Source organism: Mastacembelus armatus, chromosome 19 (genome assembly GCF_900324485.2).
Source record: "Mastacembelus armatus chromosome 19, fMasArm1.2, whole genome shotgun sequence".
NCBI lineage: Eukaryota > Metazoa > Chordata > Actinopteri > Synbranchiformes > Mastacembelidae > Mastacembelus > Mastacembelus armatus.
The window spans coordinates 9,095,634-9,108,577 of record NC_046651.1 but is presented as its reverse complement, the minus strand read 5'-3'; the positions used below and the strand labels follow the sequence as shown (position 1 = coordinate 9,108,577).

The window sequence follows — 12,944 nt, the reverse complement described above, 5'->3', positions numbered from 1 at the left end:
AGAATGTGTGAAGGGAGGAGAGCGCAGGAAAAACTATAAGTCTGGCTCCCACGTACATACAAACACATTACCCTTTAACACAAAGCCTCTGAGTGCTGCATGGAACTTAACCCACTTTCCAAATGCAGCTTATAAAAAGCTAGCAAAGTAAATAAAAGCTGACCACCGTGCTGCTTTACAGAGGCAACCACACTGCAGCTGCCTGTGCCGCTTCATTGGTTCTGTTGATGTTTAGAGTAGATTTTTCTAAATATAGAAAATTTCTGAAAATGTATTTCTTTAAAATGATGCTTAAACTGAAGTTGGAGTTGCAAGGCTAATCATATCTATACTGCACAGCCAGAAAGAAGATTGGGGGGGGGCAACCAGAAAAGAACGGCTGTGTGTGCGAGTGCGTGCGTGTGTGTGTGTTTACTGTATATACTTAAAACAGAGAGGGCGAGATTAAGCACAAGTGTGTGAGAGACGGATAGAAAGGAATTAGATGAGGTGTGCCTAATAAACTGCCTGCTGAGTGTAGGTGTTAAGCTTGTGAGGATGTAAGGATGTTAAAGTGTCATGTATTCAAAAGCACTAACTTTGATCTGAAAAGGTGTAAATCCAGAACTGCACCCCGTCGTCTAATATCACCTAATTAAATGGGTAGTAAGTAAAATAATAAGGCTAAATCACAGTGCTTGTGTCTGCTCTGTGGTTACTGTCAGTGTTAAACACACCTCATGTCACCTAAAGTAGAGCCAGCGGCTGTGTAGTTTTAAGTGGTTGCATGCATTATAGCAAGCTGCTGTTGAGTTTTGTTGGATTAACCTTTTTTTTCCTTTCTTTTTTTTTTTAACATGTCGCTGAAATTTAAATGTATAAATATTCATAAATATAGATAATAAAAAATATTATCCATTCAAATTATTACTAATCTTTACTGATTGTTTGGTTAGAAATAACAACCAGGAGAAGAATCTGTTTGCTTATAAAGATCTGAACAGCTTTGTGTCAGTCATCAGTCTTGTAAAGTTGCAACTCAAAGTGAATTTTCATTTTTCATTTGTTTTCATCACAAAGCTCTTTTCTAGTCGAATCACATTTTCAAAACATTTTATACACACAGCAGTCTGCCACTTGCTAATGGGAGGTAAAAGCAGAAGGACAAGTGAACAATAGACATGCCATAAACTTGAGTAATTAGCTGTTTCTCCTTAGTGATCAGGGTGTTGTTCTCTTTGACAGCACTGCAACTGTCAGATATGACACTGTAATTAGCTTTTTGAGGCTATTGTACATTGAAGCTATACAGCAGGTTATGTTTGAATTCATCAGCCAGCAGACACCGAAGAATTCAGGATATCTTCTCCTTGTCTGTGACTTCAGATGAGATGACTTGGCAAAGCATATTTAATAATTCAACACTACTGCTTGGGAATGTATATGATTGCCTCATCTGAGACTGGGGTACGTTGAGGGTTAGCAGCGTCGGCTTTGCTGCAGTGTGCCAAACTACAAAGGGATTTCCTGGGGGCTGCAGTGAACTGAGGAAACAGGAGGGGGATGTTGAGCTCCGCTTCTCTGAGACAGCTCATTCGTTTGTTGTTTAAGTTCTACCGCCCGCACATACTCACCGGCATTGCACTTCTTCCTCCCTGCAGATATTAACACTTAAACATTAAATATGCATGCCCGCCCACTCATGTTTATATTTTTGTCTTGGAGGCATTGCAGCACACAGCAGGTGATCTCCCTTACTGCCATCCGCTGCAACAGGAAGGAAACAACTGTATTTTTAAAATCCCCAATTGCTGTTTCTTTCAGGAATGCCCCTATTTGCTCTGATTTTCTGGTCCTCTTACCAAGCATCCATCTATACAAATGCGTGGTCTGTAGCGACAGCTGAGTAGTGGCAGAGGCACATGGGTATACAAACATGCATGCAGTAAGTGCCTTTGAATGCACTTATAATCCAGGTGTAGTGTCAAGGTCACATAAGGGAGGAACCTGTGCTTCCCTGTGACCCCCGCCCTACACTCCCCCTTCACACCAGGTAGATGGCTGTAAATCCAGGAGCAGATGATGCATGCAGTCACGTTTGTGTTGTTACACTTTTCATCCCTCCCTCCTGCTCCCTCTTCTTGTGGCTCTCATCTCCTCTGAACACTGCAGGGTGGTTTACCGATTTGCTGAGGGACCTCGTTGGCCGGGCGGATTAAGCAGCGATACAAAAAGAGGCTTAAGGGTCGCAGGAAGCAATGACTCCTAAAAGAAGGAGCAGGGGGGCCAGGGAAAATTGACTAGCCTAATAGCCAGCAGCAGCAGCCAATCAGGAGGCGATGCACTGCACCTGAGCCTCACGGTGTTTGGAGGGAGTGGGTCAATCCCCTGGCACACACAAAGACCACAGACTTACTCCTCAGCATCAGCAGCTAGAATTACCATCAAATTACAGGCGTCATTCTCTGCGCTTTTTTGTTTGTTCATGGAGAAATGATTCAGTTCTTCTCAGTCTATCATGTGTAATCGTCACTATTGCTCATTCTCGTAGGGCCTTGCTCAAACAAAGTCTGCATCCTTTCTGTTCATAGTTCAACAGAAGCCTGAAACACTCCCACTGTGGTGGAGGGCGAGTGATGCGAGAAGAGACTGGTGATCCGGGAAGGACAAATTGCAGGCTTAGGTCCACCAGCCATCTGTCAGCTAGCAAAGCTAATCCCTTGGTATGGGATGGGGCTCCCTGGCAGCTACCACTCCACCCCACCTCCCTCGCTCTCAAGCCGGCCTAACCACCAAAACATAACCCCTGTCCCACTGCGTTGCATCAGTTCTGACACTGACCTGCATTACCTTTGTCCTGAATCCTGTTTTTCTCACTCCATTGTGGCCAATTTGCATTAACCTCTTTTTATCCTTTTAACGCTCCAGGGATGTTTAAACATTAAGGACACGGAGGTTAACATTGATTTTACTGGGGGAAGAATCCAAGTCATGAGGCATGGATTTCCAATCGGTTACAAGTTGACTCTGTAACTCATGGGCAGTGTTTTTGCGGCGTTTCTTGGATCCAAAGCTCAATTTTTCCATTGACGTTAGTTGAAATCAGAATGTCACAGAAACCAGATTTCAGTGCCCAGTTTTTTCTTTCATCTTACTTTATCTAAAATCCCCGTGTTATTTTGTGTTTACAAAATCAACAGCTCATCTTAATCTTTTTGCTGTTGTTTTATGACCCAATATTCTGAGCTTATTTTTGCCAGTTACTGCTAGTCTTATTGTTCATAGGGAGAGGAGTTAAATTATTACTGATGGAAGTGGGTTTAATCTGGGAGACGCTTTTTGCTTTGTCGTGCTGTCGTGCAATCAAGCCAAAGTTTTCTTTCATCTCAGCCCAGTGACCAAAAATGAGCTCATTACAGTTTGGCCTCGTAGGCTTGGACACGTTTTTTTTAAATGCATTCTCTGATTTGCTTTGATCCAGTTAGACTGAGAAGGGAAATGCAGGAAATGAGGGATTCCTTTTTGATTCTTACGCAACACTTCCAGCCTATGTCTCTCTCTCTCTCTCTCTCTCTTTTAATGTGCACTTGACCTGGATCTCAAATTGGTCATGTTTGGCTCTGCCCCCAAAGCCTTTAGGTCTGGAACATCCCCAGTAGCATTTTTGTGTTGTGGCCCTCACTGAGCAGGTGAATGACCTCATGAGAGAGCAGCTGAGTTGACTGTTAGTCTCTGTCCATATTACATCAATGATTCAAGCCTTGATTGCCTTTTTAATTGCAGCTGCATATGACCATTTCACATGACCTCTCTTAAATCAACACATTTTAACTTTGGAAGTTCTTATGTTTTTTCTTTTTTTTTTTGGTTGGGAACTGGATGAAAGATGACACTGTAAACATAGGCAAGATATTTGCAGAAGGCAACAAAAGCACATAATAAAAACATTGATGTTGACAGATGCTAGGCGGACAAACAACAGCAAACAGAACAATTATATTTACAAAGTAATTTAGCTATTTGCCGCTCTGTTTTCCAAGACAATGCTATTTTTGTTTCTCTTCGGTCGCCCATCCTTCTGCCAACACCTGCCCTCTCTCCTCATCCCCTCGTCTCTCTGTCATACAGGGCTTCTTTCGGAGAAGCATCCAGAAAAACATGGTGTACACTTGTCACCGGGAGAAGAACTGCATCATCAACAAAGTCACCCGCAACCGCTGCCAGTACTGTCGGCTGCAGAAGTGCCTGGAAGTCGGGATGTCCAAGGAGTGTGAGTATAAAAGCCGCATTACCCAGAATACCCTGCTCCTGCAGGGCTCTTAGATCTGAGCACTGATCTCAACATAGTTGTTTAATCCCAGAGGGGTTTGCACGATTGGTACCGCTGCAGGGAGCCTTAAGCCGCAGCATTTGTTAACATTAGTTCCCCTACTAACATTGCATAAGCATTCACTAGTGATGCATACGCACGTCAACTGGGGTGGTGATTCAAAGAATTTCTGCACTTATTTTGTCATTAATTCATGACTGTACTTAATATCCCAGCCCAGTCAGATCAAAAACAGTAGGTCATCATGTTCTTTGAGGTTTTAGCTTAAAGAGGATCTCCACTGTAAAGGCGAGACAAAGGGTGGTCATGATGCAGGCTGGCAGTAACAGTCAGGGTGTCGCCAGGCTTGGCAGGCCTCTGTGATGAATATGTTCTCACCTGCCGAGAGTGAAAGAGCAGACGTCTGCTCCCATCATTGCACCCTGGGGGCTGTATGAACACACACACTCACACTCACGCTGCCACTCACACACACATGCAAGTGGTCAGACTTGAAGTAATCAGTAGAGGTGTGACCACAGAGAACTCAATGGTCAGCATGGTTTTATACCCCAGCCAAATCACATCACACACGCTGCTGCACATACACACGCTCGCTCTCATTTTACAGATTACCAGAATGTGTTGTGTGACACATTTGTTGCAATAAATACTCAAGCAGCGGCACATATTAAAAAAAAAAAAAGGCATATGCAGACTCCAAGTGTAGGACCTCTCCTGCTCTCACAGGCTCACACCTCTTTAAACACACATGCATACAGCCTTCGCTGCACCATCCCTCTCTGCCTCCTGTCTTCCCAGCGCTATTTACCTCATCTTTCTGGAATAGCGAGTGCAAGGAGTGCTCCCTGTGCCACTGCACTGTGGCTTACAGTAAAAGAAGTTATCCTCTGAGCTCCTTACCTTTGAATGGGGCCATTAATCATGGTTAGAAGGATCACTGCAGCCTGCTGTTTTACACACGCACACACAGCACACAATAAAGAAATAGACTGGAGTTGGAGAGCCATCTACTGGTGAAGAAGTAGCACTACACCAGAGAAAACAGCTTAAAATGGCTCTGAATGGATTTAGTGTAAGAGCAATGTCTTTTTTTTTTTTTTTTTTTTTCAACGTCATTTTGTGCATAGTGTGCAGATTACTTGTTTCTTGTCCTCAGCGGTGACTTTGGCCAGTGAAACTGGTCTAGGTTGGCGTGAAAGGAGAGGCTGGCCATCTGTGGCCAGCAGGGAGTCTCTCAGCTTCTCTCACATACAAACACAAGGACCCACACACATAAAAAGGCATGCTTGTGTATACTTTCATACACACACACAAATTATGCACAAACAAGGTGACAAACACAAACTGGCATGAATAAAAACCCTTTAACAGTAATGCACTCAGACAGCTCCACTTAAACACCATGCACTGTATGTCACACACACACACACAGAAGGTGGACCCCCTGCTAGCTGCAGGGGGGAACGCCTGGGTGACCTTGTGTCCGCCGGCAGACAGCTCCAGACGACGGTGCCAGGCCTGGTGCCAGGTGGCAATGCCAAGCAAGATGGCGTCAGGAGGAGGGAGGGAGAGTTTGAGATCAAGTGGAGGGTTACAAGGGAAATGCCTGTAAGCCTAGTAGCACATTAATATCAACCTGACAGCACGTAGTGAAAGAAGACTTATGGCTTAATAAAGGATAGCATACAATAAATCAGGAAAGTTTCAATCTATAAAACATTTACAGACATTTTGATAGCAAAAGCATGAAAAATGTTAGAAAATATTGGCTTATTTATGTACAGTTTAGTAGTGGGGAGAAGAAAAATGAGAAGCAGCAGATAGACTATGCATATATGAAGCCATATTTAAAGCACACTTCTATATTAGGTTTACTCCCACTGCTGACACGTCTCCTTTAAGTTTTTTTTCTGCATCAGGGACTACACAATCCTCCACAGTGTGTTTATACCTGTGTTCAGAGCAGCCGCCATCCTTCAGTACCTCCCTCCCTTTATCATTCCCTCCCCATTTTATTGTCAAGCTCTCAAAGCTATCGCCCACATGTTCCTCAAGGAAGGTGTTATCCAGCGATAGAAAAAGTAATAAAAGTAAAATAAGATGAAGCAAAGAATGATGGAGAACAGCGCAAGGGGAGGATAACATCAGCCAGAAAGGCAGGCTAGTAGAGAAAGATGAAGGCTGTGAGAGGGAACAGTACTGAACCCAGTATGAGTGAGAATGAAAATCAAGAGTTGAGAGTGCAGAGGGGGGAGGAGGGGGGAGGCATGAGAGGGGCTGGAGGACAGAGAGAGGGAGAAAGTTTCATCACTGTCGACAGTGGCTCTGCGCTGCGAGCAGCAGGAGCAGGGGGAACATTGACATTTTTATCTTTCCATTGAATTTAATCTGTGTGATGGACGAGCTGCCAGCGCTTTAATTTTCCTCACACGAATTATCCCTGTCTGCCCACCTCTCACTGACTTGTACACACACACACACAAAAACATACACACCAAGGCACTAACAGAAATTATCTATTAACTGCACTCTGCAGATAGAATCAGCTATGAGAACAAATGACGGCGTGATGGCTGTGTGTGTGTGTGTGTGTGTGTGTGTGTGTGTGTGTGTGTGTGTGTGTGTGTGTGTATGTGTGTGTGTGTGTGAGCTCTGTCAGAGTATTCTGTACACGTCGCACACAGGCTGGTGTAAATCATTTTTATGCAATGAACATGTAACCACAAACAATCCAGGATGCAAGTTTCCCCATTAGCAGTCATATTCTCATAATGCATTTTGAAAGATGCATTGCTCGTAGTCAGCACATACACAAACATCAAAATGCACATTTGCATTCACGCAGTCACGCAATAAAAAAAAAAAGAAAAAACAAAACAAAACCAAAGGCAGTATTTCTCTCATTTGAGCTCCCCCACTACAGCCCGTCCCTCCAAGTTATTGCATGTGGCAATTCGCCATGACAGATCGCCAGTCGTGCCTAATAGTTCTTTAATGACTTCATTAAATTGTGTTGTGCGGCTTATGATTGTGCTGCCAATTTGTCAGTGCGCGTAATGTCCGGGCACTAGGGATGCCCCACTTTTATTTGTGAATTAATTGTACAAAGACTGTGTTGCAGCCCTCCTCCCTCCCCCTCCATAGCAGAGAGGATATAGATTCCAAATCGGCACCTTAAGCAGGGCTGGCCCATATATGTGCGGTGGCATACCAGGCTGTTATGCAGGTGGCCTGCTTTGCATTGACATTTTATAAATCTGAATAATATGCAATATTTTACTTTTCCTTAGCACTTTTCAAAGATATTCACATCTGTTTTGGTGACATTAACCTACCAATACAACATTGGTGAATAATGCATCACCATAGTCTATCTGCACAACGAGGTCTTATTCATTAGTTGTTGAGGTGACCAGTGTTTATAGGTAATATAAAGCAGCATTAGACTTCCAGCCCCCTGGTTCCTCCTTCATGTACTCCCAGCCAGTGAGGCCTGTCTGTGGGCTGATGAATGAGCAGCAGCGTAAAGCAGCACATCCCTCTCTGGCCCCCGGCCAGGCCCCTCTGTCAGAGACACTGATCTCCCCTCTGCTCAAGAGCTCTCGTCCTTAGTGGTCGAGGTTAGGATTAAGACAAGGAAAATCTGATCTTAGGTCAGTGGCAAGGGAAATTCACAAGGGGAGGTGGAGATAGGAGAACTCCTAGAAATGAGTTTAGGAAAAAGGGCATGGTTTAAAAAAAAAAAAAAAAAATACAATTTTGGAAAGGACGGATAGCCTGAGAGGAAGACATAAGAATTTGTTGTATAACCAAGAGAGGGATAGAAATGTGTTAAAGAAAGAGAGAAAGCTGGAAGGTTTTTCCCGGTATGGGCTCAGCAGCCGAGCCCTTTTAAAACCATTAGAGGCAGGATATTTGTCATATTATGTTATTAGATTAGTCGGGACCTCTAATGAAAGCTGTGGCAATTTGTCAGCCTTATGGATAGCTCCATCCCCCACCACCATTTATCAACTGGCACCCCATCTCACCCAACCCAACCCCCACCTTCAGCACACACATACACAACCCAGTCATAGCTAAACTGCACCCCAGTGTGGATGGACTCAGAGAAATGGATCAAGCCTGTAATGGGATTGCAATGCTAAACACACTGCCTATTTTTTTTTTTTTTTATGTCATTTGATGGTGAACACACTATTCTGTCAGATTGCCCAGAGGTAAATGACACTGGATTATTTCAAGGTCCCCCCACCCCCTCCTCTATTACCATTGCCTCTTTTCGGTGGAGACGTCTCACCACATTTATCTTATAGCATTGGATAAGAGAAGTGATGCTGCGGTGGCTGCTGCCGTTTGCTGCTGATGACTTCACCTTTGATCGTCATCTCAGTTTACCTTGAGGTGGGGTCAGGTGGTGTTAATATAGGACGTACCAGAACCTGGTTGCGAGCTGAAGAGCAACTATTATGTCAGATGACAGTTCAAACGTCACACACAAAACACACCAATGTCTCTGTTCTTCTCCTTGTCTCCCTGTAGCGGTGAGGAACGACCGAAACAAGAAGAAAAAGGATGAAAAGAAGCAGGAGTGTACAGAGAGCTACGTGCTGAGTCCCGATACAGAGCAGATGATTGAAAGGGTTCGCAAAGCACACCAGGATACTTTCCCTTCTCTCTGCCAGCTGGGCAAATACACTACGGTCAGTCGGACGACACTGATAATCTGTGTCTTGTGTACTTTGTTACTCTACATTATAGTCACCTGCAACTGATCTGTAAATATCTATAATTTTCCGTACTTGTTCCCCACCCCACAGACTAACAGCTCAGAACGGCGTGTATCCTTGGATGTAGACCTGTGGGACAAGTTCAGTGAACTCTCCACCAAGTGCATCATCAAGACAGTGGAGTTTGCAAAGCAGCTACCCGGCTTTACAACACTTACCATCGCCGACCAGATCACTCTGCTCAAAGCCGCATGTCTGGACATCCTGGTAAGTCCGATGGTCCAGCTTTTTTTTTTTTTTTTTTGCCCATTATCCAGAGGAGGTTGACATTTCTCACAGCTTTCCATGTTAAACACTTAGCAAACCATTTTGTCCCTGCCAACAGATACTGCGGATCTGTACACGCTACACACCGGAGCAAGACACCATGACTTTCTCAGATGGACTCACGCTAAACCGAACCCAGATGCACAATGCCGGCTTTGGTCCGCTTACCGACCTCGTTTTTGCCTTCGCCAACCAGCTGCTTCCTCTGGAGATGGATGATGCTGAGACGGGGCTGCTCAGCGCCATCTGTTTGCTGTGTGGAGGTACAACAAGTTGTCTAAAAAATACTTCGAAACCCCCAAAAAAGTCAAAACTGATCAAATGCATAGTTTTTTGTTTACAGTTTTAAAAAGCATTATGACCTGTATACTACCACTTACTGTTAGCACTGTAAGTGGGTGAAACAGCAGCAACATGACTTTGCTGTGCACTTTCACTGAGCACCACCTACAGGCTAACTGAGATGATGACAGTAGGAGGGCACTGACCTGTTTGTTGTGAACCTTTTGTGTTTCTCTTCTCCAACAGATCGTCAGGACCTGGAAGAAGCAGAAAAGGTGGACATCCTGCAGGAGCCCCTACTGGAGGCTCTGAAGATTTATGTGAGGAAGAGGAGGCCTCACAAACCCCACATGTTCCCTAAGATGCTGATGAAAATCACCGATCTGAGAAGCATCAGTGCTAAAGGTATAAAGTCCACACTAGAAAGAATTAAAGAAAGTTCATCAGTTGGGTGAAACATTGGTAAAGTACTGTTTTCTGTATTAAGATCTATATTTTCTCTAGCTTTATCAAGTTAATTCCTAACATGTATTTTGTGAGTACTTTGGTAGCTTACAGTTTTTGGTCTCTCTCTCTCTGCAGGAGCTGAGCGTGTCATTACCCTGAAGATGGAGATCCCAGGCTCCATGCCCCCTCTCATTCAGGAGATGTTGGAGAACTCAGAAGGTCTGGAAAGCGGAGCAGCAGGAGGCCGGCCCACTGGTGCCCCCCCTGGCAGCTGCAGCCCCAGTCTGTCCCCCAGCTCTGCCCAAAGCAGTCCAGCCACACAATCGCCGTAGTAGCGGCCCACTGTTCTTATTTTTACTCCCTGGATTTTATAGAGAGCAGGGCTGAAGGAGGGGGCCTTGACCCTGACCGCTGAACACAGGAACACAGGAGACTGGCATAGCCAAACCTTCTCTCTTATGACACACACCCCCACCTCCTGATACGCCGTCTTTCACTCTGGACCACTTCCCGATGTGAGGGGTGGCAAGGCTGGGGCAGGCCAGGGAGACAGGATGCCTGTGAGAGACCACACCGTAAACACTGCTGATGACTCCTCCCTCCTTCTCCCTCCACTCTACTCTCCACTGCTGCTCCTCCCTTCTCCGCCATTTTCCAGAAGACTGATGGAAACAAATCTGGATGCATCAGCAGACCAGTTTCAAATGGAACCAAGAGTCAGTGTGGGACACAGTGGGGACAAATATATGGACAAAAGCAATGCATACAGTTGGACTTGAAAAACACCAGACACTTTTTTTTTTTTTTTGTTGTTGTACTCTGAGGCAGACTGCAGACATGTCAAAAGACCCCCCTCCTCAAAGACTTTGGGTCTTCTCTCTTTTTCCAGCTTCAAAAAACAGATTTCATACAAAAGATATATAAATATATATATAGAAAAGTTAAGGAACTATTGTGATTGACATGTCCAGAACAGAATGGCAGGTTGAAATGAGGACATGCTTTTGAGATTAGGAATTGTTGTACTTCTTCACTGTTTGAATCCTTTCATACCCATCAAGAGTATTGAGAGAGATGTTTCAGTTTTATCACATTTGTACATTATTCTAATTAACTAAAAGCAAAAGATGTTGAAATGTCTCTCCAGTCTACAACCACACACACAGACATACCTACATATACACACACAAATGTGCACAGAAAACAAGTCGCATTGAATATCACCTACTATTCCAGGTTGGATTTGTTTTCCTTTCTTTTTTTTTTTTTTGCTTCCAAGAGAATGGAAAAAAATGATTGTATGAACTTGGTTGTATGATATGGTCACAGGTCCTTTCAAGAAATCAAATTAATGAAGATTCATTATTAAGGTGTATTTTAAGTAGCCTTTGAGTTTGTGTATATAAGCTGTATTCATTTCTTTAAAACTATGAAGAGTTTTAGGCTTCACCTGATTTTTTTTTTTTTTTTTTCTTTTTTTTTTTTTTTAAAGAATAACTTCTATGTGTTTTGTTTATAGGTTTGTGATTCAAGAAAAGACATTTTGAGCACATTTTTCTGAAGGAAGTTCTTTCATGTTTTGTGTCCTACTAAATACTGGACAGGCCCTTAACCAATCACTGGCTGTTCAGAATGTGGCTTTCACAATTTCAACCTTTGCCCCTTTATATTTGTACGTGCAGTAGATAACAAAGTAGCACTCCGGTTGGGGCATAGCTTTTTGGCCAGGTAGCAGTAAGAGGTGGTGTTTCTGAAAATGGTGAGCTAGATGCCACCTGCAGCCCGCCAGGTTCACATGAGCTACAGCAGCTCAGAGAGTTCAAATGTGAAGAATGGTGTACATACACACTGTATTAAACACAAGTGATTCTCAGTAGACTCCAAATGGATCAATAATCTCCAGTGGGTGGGAAAACACTAGATTGTAGTGATCCCTCTACTCGGTCCGTGATCAGGCAGGTGAAGGTTCCAAATGTGATGTTTGTCAACTAAGTCCTCACAAATCACACCCTGTGGTAGAAATCAATATGTGACTTTTTGCCAGATCCAGAGCAACCTCACACCCTGTGACTCACTTTACACCAAAACGCCTTCACGCCTTCACCTTATTACCGTTTACATATGTCACCTAGACCATCATTACTGTACACACACCAATGTCTCAGGAAGGAATCATTCTGTGTGCTTGGCCTGTTGTTTGTATATGTCCTGTGCTGCACCCCCTAACCCTCCAACCACAGATGGCACACATACACTTCTGCTACTGAGCCCCTGAATTTTTCTTCAAGTTACTCATCTTTGTTAGGCCTGGCAGAACAGGACTCGTGCAGAGAGACGCTGACTCTTGGCCACACAACGTTACGACACAGTGTGGAGTCTCTCCGAGTCACTTATGTGTTTTTATTTGTACGGTCAAAGCTGCTTTCATCATTAAGGACTTAACCTGTCCAGAACAGCGCACAACTTTTCCCTCCACAGCTAATCTGGAATAGCAACAGACACATCGTCAGTTTGAGAAGTATGGAACATGTTGCAATTTTGTCAAGATTATCAAGCGACTTTGGAAAAAAAGAAAACAAAACAAAAAAGATTAAAAAAATAAAATAAAATCAACATTTAATAATTATTAGCTGTGTTTTGTGTTGTTCACTTGTGTCATTACTTTAATTCTCTGCTACCTTGGTTTTCATACATCATATCCATAGAAAGAAGATTGGTGAAAATCATAGTTTTGCCTCTAACCATCTTGACATTTTCTAGAAGCTTTGAAACTATAGCAGGATCATAGAATGGAAGAAGAAACTGATAGTAGATGTTTACAGGAACAGTTCACATTTCAATTCACT

At 43.6% G+C, this 12,944-nt stretch overlaps 1 protein-coding gene across 2 annotated transcripts in view; it reads left to right on the top strand.

Annotated features, from left to right (window-relative positions):
- Positions 1-12,724, top strand: part of raraa (retinoic acid receptor, alpha a) — a 122,872-nt gene extending 110,148 nt beyond the window's left edge. Inside the window, exons 5-10 of one of the 2 annotated variants that reach the window (XM_026315945.2) lie at positions 4,108-4,249; positions 8,855-9,015; positions 9,133-9,309; positions 9,428-9,632; positions 9,898-10,056; positions 10,234-12,724. In XM_026315945.2, the coding sequence (XP_026171730.1) occupies positions 4,108-4,249; positions 8,855-9,015; positions 9,133-9,309; positions 9,428-9,632; positions 9,898-10,056; positions 10,234-10,430 (1,041 nt within the window). In that variant the 3' untranslated portion in view covers positions 10,431-12,724. The remainder of the gene's footprint in view (positions 1-4,107; positions 4,250-8,854; positions 9,016-9,132; positions 9,310-9,427; positions 9,633-9,897; positions 10,057-10,233) is intronic. The other variant, XM_033325761.1, reaches the window with a different exon arrangement.
- The last annotated feature ends 220 nt before the right edge of the window (positions 12,725-12,944 follow it).